General features: G+C 36.1%; 1 protein-coding gene across 2 annotated transcripts in view; it reads right to left on the reverse strand.

Moving 5' to 3' along the window:
* Positions 1 to 6,529: 6,529 nt before the first annotated feature.
* Positions 6,530 to 17,615, reverse strand: part of LOC123532890 (uncharacterized) — a 57,604-nt gene continuing 46,518 nt past the window's right edge. For both annotated transcript variants that reach the window (XM_053517803.1, XM_045314486.2), the window contains exon 20: positions 6,530 to 14,609. In XM_053517803.1, the coding sequence (XP_053373778.1) occupies positions 13,048 to 14,609 (1,562 nt within the window). In that variant the 3' untranslated portion in view covers positions 6,530 to 13,047. The remainder of the gene's footprint in view (positions 14,610 to 17,615) is intronic.

The following is a 17,615-nucleotide window of genomic DNA, read 5'->3' on the forward strand; positions in this document are numbered from 1 at the left end:
TAAAATTTTTGCTGAAATCTTACATTTGTAGTGGTTTGTTTATTACAATGTAATTATGCATATTCTGTATTTTAAACAGCTGTTTTATCTTAGTCCTTACCCTGCTAAATTTCTATAATGAACTTGTCCATCTTTCAATTTGGACAGTACCATTAACTGTTAAAAGGAGTGCTTACCAAAATGATACTGACTGAATGGCGAACAGTGCAGATCTTGATCAGACTGCAGGCTGATCATGATCTGCACTGGTCGCAAAGGCAATCGTGTCCAGCATGCTAAGGGTTAAAAACAAATGCACTGTGGAATTCTAAATTCAAGAAGGCAAAGAATTTTGTAAACGTGTGTCAGTATGTTACTCTTACCACGACAAAGTACTTATATACTTTTGACATGTACGTCATTCTACAGTCATTATTATGATAACACTGCGCATGTCCGTTTTTCAAAAAAAAAAACGAAAAAAAAAAAAAAAAAAAAAACCAACGATTTCAGACTGTGGGATAGTCTACATTAATATTTTCAAAATCATGAGACGTAGTCGGGTCAAAACGTCAGTAGCTTGGTACAATAAACGACACAATAGATATCATTACATCTCAATTAAATATCTGTAAGGCTTTAAATTCCGTGCTTCCTTAATACACCGGTGTAACCTTCCGTCTCCAGACAGACACAATAGATTCATAACGGGTATTTCATTACATAATACAAAATCTTGTACCATATAGAAATAAAGCACCTTGCAGAACAAAGATCCTACTCATGTGACACACGTGTCATCAATGACCTTCAATGATCCATTAATTAAATGAGCCGCACCATGAGAAAACCAACATAGTATGTTTGCGACCAGCATGGATCCAGACATCCGCGCAGTCTGGTCAGGATCCATGCTGTTCGCTTTCAAAGCCTATTGAAATTAGAGCAGCATGGATCCTGACCAGACTGCGCGGATGCGCAGGCTGGTCTGGATCCATGTTTGTCGCAAACGCACTATGTTGGTTTTCTCATGGTGCGGCTCAAATTGTGTTGTAATTACAAAATGTCATCGAAATATAGTCTACGTCAATAAGATATGAAGGCAAATTGAGCTTTTATGTTAGTTTAAGGTGGGTCCCGTTTTCAGTTTAATCGATTTAATTGGTTTAACATCAGATGCAGTAGAATCATTACAGTATAACACCTACTGAACAGCTTATCGGTCAATAGTCAAAATTATTACCTCTCCCCCACCCACCCACACCATTTCCCCATGTAAGTAACTTAAAGTATGTGTTCGAGTTTAGCGCCTTTTTCAACAATTTTTCGATTATACGATGGTGTCTGCTTGTAGCTGTGAGGGCAGTGTCCAACTGTACAGTGCTGCTTCTGTCTACGGATGATACCCCACCAAGTGACTATGGGCTGACCAGTCCTAGTACTGTACTCTTAATGCTGTGCGCCAAACGAGGAAGCTTCTAGTGCATTTTTTACGTCTTTGGTATGGGAGTGAACCAGCAACCTCTCGCACTCGAAGCTACCGAGGCGTTTAAGAACCAAGTAGGAGGAGGAAAAGATGTACGAATGAAAATTAGGGTTGAATTAACTAGGAAGAAAAGATGTACGACTGGCAATGAGGGATGACTTAACTAGGAAGAAAAGATGTACGACTGACAATGAGGGATGACTTAACTAGGAAGAGGAAAAGAAGTACGATTGACAATTAGGGATGACTTAACTAGGAAGAAAAGATGTACGGCTGAAAATGAGGGATGACTTAACTAGGAAGAAAAGATGTACGACTGACAATGAGGGATGACTTAACTAGGAAGAAGAGATGTACGACTGACAATGAGGGATGACTTAACTAGGAAGAAGAGAAGTACGACTGACAATAAGGGATGACTTAACTATGAAGAAGAGATGTACGATTGACAATTAGGGATGACTTAACTAGGAAGAAAAGATGTACGACTGACAATGAGGGATGACTTAACTAGGAAGAAAAGATGTACGACTGACAATGATGGATGACTTAACTAGGGAGAGAGATGTACGACTGACAATGAGGGATGACTTAACTAGGAAGGGGAAAAGATGTACGACTGACAATGAGGGATGACTTAACTATGAAGAAGAGATGTACGACTGACAATGAGGGATGACTTAGCTAGGAAGAAAAGATGTACGACTGACAATGATGGATGACTTAACTAGGGAGAGAGATGTACGACTGACAATGAGGGATGACTTAACTAGGAAGGGGAAAAGATGTACGACTGACAATGAGGGATGACTTAACTATGAAGAAGAGATGTACGACTGACAATGAGGGATGACTTAGCTAGGAAGAAAAGATGTACGACTGACAATGAGGGATGACTTAACTAGGAAGAAGAGATGTATGACTGACAATGAGGGATGACTTAACTAGAAAGAGGAACAGATGTACGACTGACAATGAGGGATGACTTAATTAGGAAGAGGAAAAGATGTACGACTGACAATGAGGGATGACTTAACTAGGAAGAAAAGATGTACGACTGACAATGAGGGATAACTTAACTAGGAAGAAGAGATGTATGACTGACAATGAGGGATGACTTAACTAGAAAGAGGAAAAGATATACGACTGACAATGAGGGATGACTTAATTAGGAAGAGGAAAAAATGTACGAGTGACAATGAGGGATGACTTTACTAGGAAGAAGAGATGTACGACGACTGACAATGAGGGATGAACTTACTAGGAAGAAATGTATCACTGGTAATGAGGGTTGACCTAACTAGGAAGACGTGTATGACTGGCAATAAGGGATGAAGAGATGCTTGACGAGACGTAGGGCCTTGCGAATATAGCGAAAATTAAATCCTTGCGAAATTTTCTGCTTTTACAGTAACTCTAGTAGCTAAAAGAGATGTGTGACTAACAACGCGGGGTGAACTAACTGGGAAGAAGAGATGTATTACTGACACTGATGGATGGACTAACTTGGAAGAAGAGATGTATTACTGACAATGAGGGATGAGCTAACTTGGAAGAAGAGATGTATTACTGACAATGAGGGATGGACTAACTTGGAAGAAGAGATGTATTACTGACAATGGGGGATGGACTAACTTGGAATAAGAGATGTATTACTGACAATGAGGGATGAGCTAACTTGGAAGAAGAGATGTATTACTGACAATGAGGGATGGACTAACTTGGAAGAAGAGATGTATTACTGACAATGATGGATGAGCTAACTTGGAAGAAGAGATGTATTACTGACATTGTGGGATGGACTAACTTGGAAGAAGAGATGTATTACTGACAATGAGGGATGGACTAACTTGGAAGAAGAGATGTATTACTGACAATGATGGATGAGCTAACTTGGAAGAAGAGATGTATTACTGACAATGTGGGATGGACTAACTTGGAAGAAGAGATGTATTACTGACAATGAGGGATGGACTAACTTGGAAGAAGAGATGTATTACTGACAATGTGGGATGGACTAACTTGGAAGAAGAGATGTATTACTGACAATGAGGGATGAACTAACTTGGAAGAAGAGATGTATTACTGACAATGAGGGATGGACTAACTTGGAATAAGAGATGTATTACTGACAATGAGGGATGGACTAACTTGGAAGAAGAGATGTATTACTGACAAATAAGAATAAACTAACTTGGAAGAAGAGCTTATGACTGGCATTGAGGGATGAACTAACTTGGAAGAAGACATATATTACTGACAAAGAGGGATAAAATAACTTGGAAAAGGAGATTATACACAGTACAGTTAATATGCATAAACTTGTTAATTTTATGTTTACATGATCTATATGTACTATTCGTTCATGCTTTCAAACATGAAATTTGGGTCAAGTATACCTTTAAAGACATTTCAAACATGAAATTTGGGTCAAGTATACCTTTAAAGACAAATCAGAAAGATCATGCTTTAAGCCAACTGCCAGCCATCTATACTAAAGCAAAGTTGAACAAGATACTTTGAGGTCGTATATTTTATTTCAAAACAGAGTGATTATCTGAAACAAATATCTTCCATAAAACTGTACAAAAATAAATGTTTGTGACTTATACAGAATAAAAACCACAATATCTTAGTATGTATATCACAGGTTTTGTCAATTCAACAGTGAACAGTTTCAGTAAAATAAATGACCACAGTCAACGCGGAGTGAACTAACTGGGAAGAAGAGATGTATTACTGACACTGATGGATGGACTAACTTGGAAGAAGAGATGTATTACTGACAATGAGGGATGAGCTAACTTGGAAGAAGAGATGTATTACTGACAATGAGGGATGGACTAACTTGGAAGAAGAGATGTATTACTGACAATGGGGGATGGACTAACTTGGAATAAGAGATGTATTACTGACAATGAGGGATGAGCTAACTTGGAAGAAGAGATGTATTACTGACAATGAGGGATGGACTAACTTGGAAGAAGAGATGTATTACTGACAATGATGGATGAGCTAACTTGGAAGAAGAGATGTATTACTGACATTGTGGGATGGACTAACTTGGAAGAAGAGATGTATTACTGACAATGATGGATGAGCTAACTTGGAAGAAGAGATGTATTACTGACAATGTGGGATGGACTAACTTGGAAGAAGAGATGTATTACTGACAATGAGGGATGAACTAACTTGGAAGAAGAGATGTATTACTGACAATGAGGGATGAGCTAACTTGGAAGAAGAGATGTATTACTGACAATGAGGGATGGACTAACTTGGAAGAAGAGATGTATTACTGACAATGATGGATGAGCTAACTTGGAAGAAGAGATGTATTACTGACAATGTGGGATGGACTAACTTGGAAGAAGAGATGTATTACTGACAATGAGGGATGAGCTAACTTGGAAGAAGAGATGTATTACTGACAATGAGGGATGGACTAACTGTGAAGAATGAGATGTATGACTGACAATGATGGATGACTAACTTGGAAAAAGATGTATTACTGACAATTGATGGATGAGCTAACTTGGAGAAGAGATGTATTACTGACAATGAGGGATGGACTAACTTGGAAGAAGAGATGTATTACTGACAATGATGGATGAGCTAACTTGGAAGAAGAGATGTATTACTGACAATGAGGGATGAACTAACTTGGAAGAAGAGATGTATTACTGACAATGAGGGATGAGCTAACTTGGAAGAAGAGATGTATTACTGACAATGAGGGATGGACTAACTTGGAAGAAGAGATGTATTACTGACAATGAGGGATGGACTAACTTGGAAGAAGAGATGTATTACTGACAATGATGGATGAGCTAACTTGGAAGAAGAGATGTATTACTGACAATGTGGGATGGACTAACTTGGAAGAAGAGATGTATTACTGACAATGAGGGATGAGCTAACTTGGAAGAAGAGATGTATTACTGACAATGAGGGATGGACTAACTTGGAAGAAGAGATGTATGACTGACAATGATGGATGAGCTAACTTGGAAGAAGAGATGTATGACTGACAATGATGGATGAGCTAACTTGGAAGAAGAGATGTATTACTGACAATGAGGGATGGACTAACTTGGAAGAAGAGATGTATTACTGACAATGATGGATGAGCTAACTTGGAAGAAGAGATGTATTACTGACAATGAGGGATGAACTAACTTGGAAGAAGAGATGTATTACTGACAATGAGGGATGAGCTAACTTGGAAGAAGAGATGTATTACTGACAATGAGGGATGGACTAACTTGGAAGAAGAGATGTATGACTGACAATGATGGATGAGCTAACTTGGAAGAAGAGATGTATTACTGACAATGTGGGATGGACTAACTTGGAAGAAGAGATGTATTACTGACAATGAGGGATGGACTAACTTGGAAGAAGAGATGTATTACTGACAATGATGGATGAGCTAACTTGGAAGAAGAGATGTATTACTGACAATGTGGGATGGACTAACTTGGAAGAAGAGATGTATTACTGACAATGAGGGATGGACTTACTTGAAAGAAGAGATGTATTACTGACAATGAGGGATGAACTAACTTGGAAGAAGAGATGTATTACTGACAATGAGGGATGAGCTAACTTGGAAGAAGAGATGTATTACTGACAATGAGGGATGGACTAACTTGGAATAAGAGATGTATTATTGACAATGAGGGATGGACTAACTTGGAAGAAGAGATGTATTACTGACAAATAAGAATAAACTAACTTGGAAGAAGAGCTTATGACTGGCATTGAGGGATGAACTAACTTGGAAGAAGACATATATTACCGACAAAGAGGGATAAAATAACTTGGAAAAGGAGATTATACACAGTACAGTTAATATGCATAAACTTGTTAATTTTATGTTTACATGATCTATATGTACTATTCGTTCATGCTTTCAAACATGAAATTTGGGTCAAGTATACCTTTAAAGACATTTCAAACATGAAATTTGGGTCAAGTATACCTTTAAAGACAAATCAGAAAGATCATGCTTTAAGCCAACTGCCAGCCATCTATACTAAAGCAAAGTTGAACAAGATACTTTGAGGTCGTATATTTTATTTCCAAACAGAGTGATTATCTGAAACAAATCTCTTCTATAAAACTGTACAAAAATAAATGTTTGTGACTTATACAGAATAAAAACCACAATATCTTAGTATGTATATCACAGGTTTTGTCAATTCAACAGTGAACAGTATCAGTAAAATAAATGACCAAGTTTGATACAATCTGTATTTTCTTTTTCCAGTTAAAGGAAACTGAGCAAAAAGTGGACCCCTGACGAAAACACGTGTCCTGTCTTTCAAATTCATACTTTCTTATACAACCAATATACAATCAATACATTTCTTAACTGCTTATACCAACTAATTTACAATTCATAGCTCCTTATACCACTCATATACAATCCATACTTCCTTACACCACTCATATACAATCCATACTTCCTTATACCACTCATATACAATCCATACTTCCTTATACAACTAATATACAATCCATACTTCCTTATACCACTAATATACAATCCATACTTCCTTATACCACTAATATACAATTCATACTTCCTTATACCACTAATATACAATTCATACTTCCTTATACCACTAATATACAATCCATACTTCCTTATACCACTCATATACAATCCATACTTCCTTATACCACTCATATACAATTCATACTTCCTTATACAACTAATATACAATTCATACTTCCTTATACCACTCATATACAATTCATACTTCCTTATACAACTAATATACAATTCATACTTCCTTATACCACTAATATACAATCCATACTTCCTTATACCACTAATATACAATTCATACTTCCTTATACCACTAATATACAATCCATACTTCCTTATACCATTCATATACAATTCATACTTCCTTATACCACTAATATACAATTCATACTTCCTTATACCACTCATATACAATTCATACTTCCTTATGCCACTAATATACAATCCATACTGCCTTCTACCACTCATATACAATTCATACTTCCTTATGCCACTCTAATATACAATCCATAGCTCCTTATACCACTCATATACAATCCATACTTCCTTACAACACTCATATACAATCCATACTTCCTTATACCACTCATATACAATCCATACTTCCTTATACCACTAATATACAATTCATACTTCCTTATACCACTAATATACAATTCATACTTCCTTATACCACTCATATACAATTCATACTTCCTTATACCACTCATATACAATCCATACTGCCTTCTGCCACTCATATACAATTCATACTTCCTTATACCACTCATATACAATTCATACTTCCTTATGCCACTAATATACAATCCATAGCTCCTTACACCACTAATATACAATCCATACTGCCTTATACCACTCATATACAATTCATACTTCCTTATATCAATACTTCCTTCTATACAAAAACACAACTTTTTTATAACAGCATGCTGGACTTCACAATATCAAAATTGTGACAATGTCTCTTCAGAATAACAAAAAACAACTTAAAACTTTATCAGTAAGTAAGTGCAGAATTCCAAAACCGTCTCATGTCAAGAAGCAACTTGATTTACATTTTCTACATTTTACCCTGTTTAATCACTTGCCTTGTGCATGGGGTAAATTAAATTCTAAATAATGCAATTAAGAAAAACATCGCTAAATTCTTAAACATAATTAAATTCTTCGTAAAGAATCAATTAAGCACTGTGAATGAGGTAAAGCACACAGTTTGTTTCTTAAAAACTAAACAAGATAAACAAACACAGTTATAAAAAAAAAAGAGGTAAACAACATAATTACCTACAGCCTAATAACAAAACCTCTCCGGAATGTCTCTTTGGTATATTAACAATTATCTCTCTGACATAAATAAAAGTTTTTAAGCTTCGTCCTTGCATGTCAGGCGCACTCGCTTACAAGACGTACCTCAACATCTGACACATAGTTTTTTGGTAAACATAAAATTATCACAATCATTTTTATAAATTATGTTTATTATAAGTGATCTTTAATTATCAACTTGACATGCAATATTCTGACATAATAAAGTAAAAATCCTTGTTTAGGAGGGATGAATTACAAGCAAAATCAACATTCTAAATTTTATGTCTTCATTCCATTGTATTCCTCTATATAGAAATAAAATAAATTTCATGTCAAATCAGGCGTATACAGTAGCTACCTGCTTGGCAAAAATGCCAAGGCTCGCCCAAGTTTGTCATGACAACGGTTTACAGCATTAACAATTTCGAAGCAGGTTAGGTTACATCTCCAAATAGATATGCCAAAATACATAAGATATATGTTCTACAATTTAATCATTTCCAGGCAGACTGTGGCCCCCTTAAACCCCACTTATTTGTGCCCACAAATCCATTAGGAGCTGGCTACATCCCTGACAGAACCTCCTGAGTAGCTTTAATGTACAGAAAGAATTCCAATTGCATCGCCATAGCCACGTAAACTTGAAGTAGTTTTTTTTTTGTTGGGTTTAAAGTTGCACGGACACAGTTATAGGTCATCTGGTAGAGGAAGACCTAAGGTGCCCCTCTGTGCATAACTTTATCATGGGGGGACACTTGCCTAGAACCTAAATTCCGTAAGCCAGTTGAATGGTTTCCTCGCATGAACAATTCAACATCCAAGAGCGAGGCTTGAACCCATAATGGTGAGGGGCAAGTGATTTGAAGTCAGCAACCTAAAACAACTCGGCCATGGGGACCCCGTGCGCTTGAAGTGGGCCAATGATGACATTAAACACGAGCCAAGAGACAGTGAGGTACTGGCGGTATCCCCAGTATGGGTGAATCTGCCCCAGAAAAAAATCAAGGATGCATATTGTGCAATGTAACATATACTTGAGAACTAAATTAAACTACTATATGAACAGACACAAAAGTATATTTAAACAAATGCAGTAACTTTTGAAATATACCAGGTACAAGTTTTTGAGTGAAGCATCTACAAAAAACATCTCTTAAAAATTTTCTGTAAAAATACTAATACATAAAATCATAATCTTGAAAAGAACTTAATACAGATACACTGGTACTTTCAAATAATATCTGGAAATGAACTAAAAATGCTACAAATGTGTAAACATTAAAACCTGAATAATTAATAATTGATAAATTCCCAACACATATATTAACAACAGTCTGAAAATCTTGATTATTTCATAAACATACACAAACCCTCTCATAGAAAAAACATTCAAGATAAAACTAACAACCTTCAATCAAAGGTCCAAGCTTGTCTTTCGATGCAAGAAAAAAATGACTGTCTAATTATTCTAAAGTGAGTATTGCTAAGAACATAGAACACTGGTATAAGGCTATTTCTGGTGCATACATTCCCCCATCTCTACAAAATAGATCTCTGACAATAAATTCAACTTAAACAATCACTTTTTTCTACAAACACTGCACAATTTTTTAAAAAAAGAGCTGCAGAAATGATTTAATGTAATATCCCTTTATTTGCGGCAGGAAATTACATGTCTTTAAAAACATACCACTATTCGGTGCCGTAACTCCTGTGGCCTGTTGAGTAATATTACTGTACTTTTGAGATATTTTTGCACGGTCCTATTTTGAATGATTAAACACAGAAACAGTACAGTCAGTCAGGCTTAGCTAGTGTAATATTTGCAAATTAAACGTACAGTTGGAGTTTTATATCTCTCATATTCCCAGGGACCTAGTGTTTTTCTTTGAGACTGAAATTATATGCTGTGCATGTATGTTTTGCTGAATGTTTTGTCACAGCCTTAAATACATTTACATGTGAACACGACATATATAGAGAGTATTACACGAGTGTCTTTTCATATTGAATTTGTTAAGAGTTGAATATATAATAATAAAATGCGAGACTCTGCGAAGCATTTTATCGATTTTTTTCATCAAGATTAACAAATTCAATATGGAAAGGTACAAACATATTATTCTTTTCATCACATGCTAGCTCATCAAAATTTCTTCTTTCTTTACCTATTATAGACCAAGTGAATTTGACCAACATCTCCTATACTAGTAACAACATCAACATAATTTTGGTTAAGTTTGATGCACTTTCTCTATATCTTTGTCACTTCTCAATTGATCTGATTCAAACTTATAATAGCTGCTCAACATCATCACCTGCACAAATACATGAATTATGCCCCTTTTTTTACTTTTATTTTCAGGTTTGAGTTTGATGCACTTTCACTCTGTTTCTTTTATAACTTAATGGATTTGATTCAAATTGTACATAGTTGTTACACATCATCACCCACATCATACGACACAAGGTCCATAACTGTGATGTCAGTTTTTCTTGAATTATGCCCCTTTTTTACATAGAAGTTTAGTTTTTGATAAATTTTCACTATAAATTATTTCAACAGGGATTTGATTACTTATATTATACTTGCTGCACATTATTAGTCACAATATATGACACATGGTGCATAACTCTTGCAGAATTATTCCATGTGTTCCTTTTATAATAAATTAATGTACCTCTATTTCTGTTATTATTACATTCATTTGACACAGACTCAAGCCATTGTCCAATATCGTCATCCACATTGGAGTCATTAACACTCAAGATATCTCTCCAGTTTCCTCTGATGTGCCGTTTCCCTATCCAGCATCAAAATAATCAAGTGTGCTGTCTCCTGTGACAGATCTTAATAGCTCTGGCGGCCCTTAAAAGGGCCCAAGTAGATCTATATGAATGAACTGTAGAGATGGCCATGCCAAGGTGATACTGACCTGGTTTGGAGTACCGTAATTCTGACCAGTAGTTTCAGAGAAAATGTTGTAGGACAATGGACAATGGACCATCCATCTATACCAATAGCTGGTCCTGAACAAAGTAAAGGTAAGCTAAAAATAATATATGAGCCACACCATGAGATATCCAACATAATGCATTTGCGACCAGAATAGATCCAGACCAGCCTGCGCATCCGCGCAGTCTCGTCAGGATCAATGCTGTTTGCTTTCAAAGCCTATTGCAATTAAAGAAACCAATAGCAAACAGCATTGCTCCTGACTGGATCCATGCTGGTCGCTAATGCACTATGTTGGTTTTCTCATGGTGTGGCTCAAATATATTAACTGAACGTTATCAATCATGAGGTAATCATGTGTTTGCACTGGTTTTTAATTTGAGCCGTGTCATGGGAAAATCAACATAGTGGCTTTGCGACCAGCATGGATCCAGACCAGCCTGCACATCCGCGCAGTCTGGTCAGGATCCATGCTGTTCGCTAACAGTTTCTCCAATTCCAATAGGCTTTAAAAGCGAACAGCATGGAGCCTGACCAGACTGCGCAGATGCGCAGGCTGGTCTGGATCCATGCTGGTCGCAAAGCCATTATGTTGGTTTTCTCATGGCACGGCTCATTTGTACTGTGTTATTGCATTGTTTGTAACAATGCTGTAGCAACATGGCAGTTATCATGTCCTTAACCTTTAGCCTGCTGATGGCAAGTGATTTTACTTTTGTGACCGGTGCAGTCCAAGATGAGCCTATCCATACAGGCTCTTCTTGGTCTGTACTGTTCGTTGTTTAGTCAGTAAATTTTGAGTGAACACTCCTTCGAATAATAAATGGTCTTGTCCAAATTGAATGAAGGACCAGTCCATTTTAGAAATTTAGCAGGGTAAAGGTTAAGATGTCTGTCAAGTATAAACATATTCTCAACAATTTCTCAACATTTCACAAAGGTGGAGAATGAGTAAAGGTTTAATTTGTATGAATTTATTACAGTATGACTGTGATGAACAGCTGAACCTTATTTTGATCACTCTTGAGCCTGCTTCCTGGAAAAACCAAATTTGGGCATCATTTGATAACGTACAGTCGTGACCCCAGTGCAGCTGGAACACACAACTTCTGAGATGATAGGCTAATATCTTAACCATGTGACCTCCACTCCCTGCATATGTGTTTCTAGGCGCTCCTTACCGAACTCGCCCAATGGAAATAAACCTACCTACAAACTTTGCCTGTCCATTTCATTATATCCCATTATGTTAAGTATACAGGCTAAATTTTATCCAGAAATGTAAAATTAGTCACTGCAAAACAAAATGCAGTGGGAATATTAAGAAAAAAAATCAGAGTATAATTTTGAAAGCAACTGTATCAAAAAATTCTATTTAGCATTGTGTTCACATGTTTCAACTGTATGCAAATTATCTGTATGCAAATTAATACACAACCGCTGTCATTATAACACTGGCCAGATAGTTTTAATAATACCTGGGAAAAAATAATATGTGTCTGCATGTATTGTACTGTAAAACTGGAAAGTTTCGAATAGTTTATTTTTTGAACACAAATCAGTCCTTTAGCCCCACACTTCAAAATGCCATTTTTGTTTTTTGCAGAAATAAAGATGTTTTAAAAAGTCATATATTTACTTTAAGCAATAGTAAAGATTTTGAAAGCAAAATTACAGAACAAAAAATAAACAAATATTACAAATAAATACAAAAAGATATGACCTGTGATTCTATGAAAAATTTCTTAAATTATTCAATGACTAGTTATGAAAACCCCTATGGGCACCCCTGCCCATATTTGAGTCTCTTCCCCTCCCAGGCCGATTGTCCCTTTGAAAATTCCCATAATGCTTTCCTGACCTTTGACTGTACCCCCTACCTCTACTAAATTCAGTATCATGATGGTCCCTCCTATATGAAAAATCATCTTGAGAACCAGTCACATGTTTTTTCTTCTTGTGATCAACATGTGTCCAGTTCTCACCTGGTGACTGATTCTCATTGTTATTCGATTCATGCAAGCTGTCAGATTTGTTACGAGATATAGCCTGATCAGACTGCTCTGAAGTCACAACATTGTCATTTATAGTCATTTTAACCATTAAACTTGGGCAGGTTTTATTATGATTATCATCGTCCGACTCTGGTTTCACATTGTCTGAATATTCCTTTTTAGGAATATTTTTATTATCACCTGTATTAAATCGGAAATGAGTATATTCTTTATCGTAAGTTTTATCAGGGGAGCTAACTGAACGTCTAACAGGCAATGTCGAACGATTAGTCTCCCTTTCAATTACATGTTCGCTACTAGCACCTTTACTTTCATTTTCATATCTATTTCTAAAATTTCTGTTTTCATGGTAATGACCTCTCTGATCTCTTCTTGGAAAACGACCTTGACCTCTACCTCTCTGGTAATTATCGTTTCTTCTTTCATGATAATGTTCTTTATTATTATTCTTCTTTGATATGTCGCTTTTTACATTGCCCCTATTATCAGTGTTCCAACTCCCGCTTCTATTCCTATTTTCGTATCCCCTATTATCATGGTCTCCATAGTGATATCTGTGACCCCTAAATCCACGACCTTGGCCTCTTGCACCAGCATCAGACCAACTTCTAGTCCTACTTCCATCATGTACAAATTTATATCCTCTATTTCTATTCTTTTCTCTTTCAGAAGAATTAAAACCTTTGTTTCCATGGTTACCAAGTTCATCTAAAGAAGCTTTACATTTTGTACAAACTGAAGCATATGTCTCTGTGGACTTAGCAACATGTTCACTGAAACCACTCTCAGTACTTTTTGATGATGATGAATCTGTCAAAGAAAAAGTGACCTTTGACTTTTGGCCTCCAGTCAAGTCTGATGTTCCAATATTAGGATCTTGTTGTTCAACATTTTCTTCTGCATCGGGTAAAACAGCTAGTGGTGTATGACTAGAATGGGGTATCTGTCCTGGAGATAAATAACCTGAAGTTTGACCTTGTAACAGATGACCTTCACTTGCACTTGAATGACCTCCCTGATACCATGGATACATGTGTTGCCCTGGTGACACCTGACCAGGAGACTGGTATGAATTCTTACTACCAATAGAAGCAGGAGAGGAAGGTGATTTTGTAATGGTTGCTGGTGACAACGGTTGCCCAGTCTGCACTGACTGACCCTGTTGCCATGATGATAGCTGCCCTGGATTCTGATGATTTAAGGGAGCATGTAGTGTCATGGTGGTACCAGGAACATGTCTAGGTTTAGGGTTGTCAAGAAATGATGGACGTCTTCCAGCAACAATACTGGCCCAAACATCTGGAGAACCTGAAACATAAACAGAAACCGTTATCAACTGACACTAACTACCACTATGTATGTATTGTTATCATGAAGTCTTGGAAGATTCCAAATCTGGGTCATGTGGGGTCAAAAACTAGGTCACTAGAAAGCTTTTATACACTCTAGAGGCTACTTTTTTGCTCCATTCTTCCCGAAAGAATACTTTCTGCTAGCAGATTAAAAATAAAAAATAAATTCATTAAAGTTAATTAAGCTTTAGACAGGCTGACAGACTTTTGTCAAGTAATGGACTTGTATCAATTCTCATGTTTGTTCACACTTTTATATTCAGAAAGTACTTGAAAAAATTTTCTGTTAGATTTTCACTTCAGGCATTTTCAAAATTTGACTTTTTAAAACTGATTGCCTCAAATCATATTGTATTTGTAACGGCAACTGGAGAAGTGTAAGTTCCTTAACCCTTACCCTTCTAAATTTCTATAATGAACTTGTCCATCTTTCAATTTGGACAGTACCATTAGCTGTTAAAAGTAGTGCTTACCAAAAAGATACTGACTGAATGGCGATCAGTGCAGACCATGATCAGACTGCATGGATGTGCATGCTGATCTTGGTCTGCACTGGTCGCAAAGGCAGACTGAGTTGGGTTTAGTTGGGTTTTACGGCGAATTGACACAAAATGGTCATATATCGCACAGGCAGAATTACTTGCCGCCAGCAGGCTTAAGGGTTAAGTTATGATAACCTCAGTTTAGACTGAAAATCAATTAATTCTTGAGCTTGCGGCAGTTGTGAAACTTACCTAATGAATCACACAGTCTTTATCAAATGGAACTTTGAAAGAGGAAGATTTATTATCAAAACAGCATTTTAAAATATTTTTACCTTAAAGGGTGTAATAACATTTTTGTAAGACAATAAAACATAAATTTTTAACAGGGATCAAGCTCCTTGTTTTCTTAACTAAATCTCTTACAGAATATATGAAAAGTGAACAAGAGCTGCTATAAGAAAGCAACATTCAACTATTCAAGAACTTATTACTAAAAAGGTTAACTGAAAAAAAATGGAGCATAACTTTATACAAATGCAAAACAGAGTTATGGAACTTGTGCAGTGCATGTCAGATCATCACAATGAACAATTGTACGAAGTTCCAATTCATTCTCAAAAGCGGTTACCTAGATACCAGCCAGCTTACAAAAAAAAACTTAAAACAATCAGAATGTTGATACAGATGCCGATGAATAAGTACGAGCAAAAGCTCCATTCTCAGAAAAATTCCAAATATCTGAGCTAAAAATGTGAAAAAATATTGTGTTAACCCTTATCATGCTGGACACGATTGATTCTGCCTTTGCGACCAGTGTAGATCATGATCAGCCTGCACATCTGTGCAGTCTGATCATGATCTGCACTGTTCGCCATTTAGTCAGTATCTTTTTGGTAAGCACCCCTTTTAACAGTTAATGGTACTATCCAAATTTAAAGATAGACAAGTTCATTATAGAAATTTAGCAGGGTAAGGGTTAATGTGATGAACAACCATTAAGTGTACCGTATTCAAATCATACTACATGAAACTTCATCATCATATTTCTATTATGCCTGTAATTCTTGCTCCGATACAAGTATCCGGCATCACTCTGGAAAACAGTCGGGGTTTCTACAGAAATAGACTGAGGGCTTAATTAATCATGTCATCACATTTATATCCTTAGATATGTCAAATTACGTGAATAATTATCTCAGAACCTGGGTTTATCGTTGATCCCTCTCAGTATGTATCCACTCAAGTTGTTTCTGAGATTACGGGAGAAACTTTAAGGACCTTAGCTCCAGGATTCTATGCTATAAAACTTGAAATAAAAACATGGCTGCTGAATATTTCATACAATGTAAGGTAGAAGTTTACCACAGTTCATGTTTCTTCATGTCAAAATGTAACAAGCTTCATCATAAAAATCTGACTCTTTACATTGTCACCACTTTAAAGAGTACAACAAATAACTAAATGCTTTAAACTTTGCTTCTCTTAAATATCTGTATTATGTTTAAATGAAACTTTGAACTTTTGTATTTCTAGAATCCTCTAGGGTGTCTGTGGCTAAAAACTGAATTTGGTTCCTGAAATAGTGTGACATTTATTTCATGTTCACTATTATGGTCACTGTAAAAATACTGGAGTTCATTGCACTCTCACCAACCTCCCAAGTGGAAAAATGGCAGGTGCTTCTTCAAAATACAGCTCTCTGATTGGCAAGTTAGAAATCTTGATGCCATGATGTTAAAATTATAAATATATATTATCAATCACATTTTGACCATACCAAAAAATAATAAGATAGTTATGAATCATAGACACTGACTGTTCATGTCTCCATTTCATACAAAGCTGTAACAATTGAGATGCAAATTATATTATTTCAACAGGTATCCAGACACCTTAACATGTACAGGGAACACTAATTCCACACTAATCTATGCAGGATGTATATTATAATATCTTGTACCAAACATAAAGTCTTCATTTTGGGAAACCCCTCGGTTTTAATCTGCCTGAATTAGTGAAGACATATTCAAGATGCTGGTTAGAGACTAACTTCTTGCCGTGTACAAGCTACTCCAGGGTACTGCCTACTTATTGCTAGACTTGATGGCTTTGTATTCTAAGTAGAAGCACTATAGGAGGATTACTGGAGATTTTCCGCAGTCTACACTTTATCTCTAGGTATCTTTGTATCGAAAGGTCGTGAAACAAATGAAACAATTGAAGGAAGGTCTGGGGTGTATCCGGAACAAAAACACAAAAAAATGGAAAATTGTTTTTTAATACTTTTTTGTAATAAAGAGTAAATTTGAGTTTAATGATGCATTTGTAATGCATGATCATCAACCGGCTAACAGCATGCATGCAACAGATTTATGTAATTTAATTCCCTTCTGGATAAATTTATCTCAGGAAAAAAATGCTTTCTCGGTAACAATTTTGTCACTGAAATTTCATTTGTACGCTATTATTAGAAACAT

Source organism: Mercenaria mercenaria, chromosome 11 (genome assembly GCF_021730395.1).
Source record: "Mercenaria mercenaria strain notata chromosome 11, MADL_Memer_1, whole genome shotgun sequence".
Lineage (NCBI taxonomy): Eukaryota > Metazoa > Mollusca > Bivalvia > Venerida > Veneridae > Mercenaria > Mercenaria mercenaria.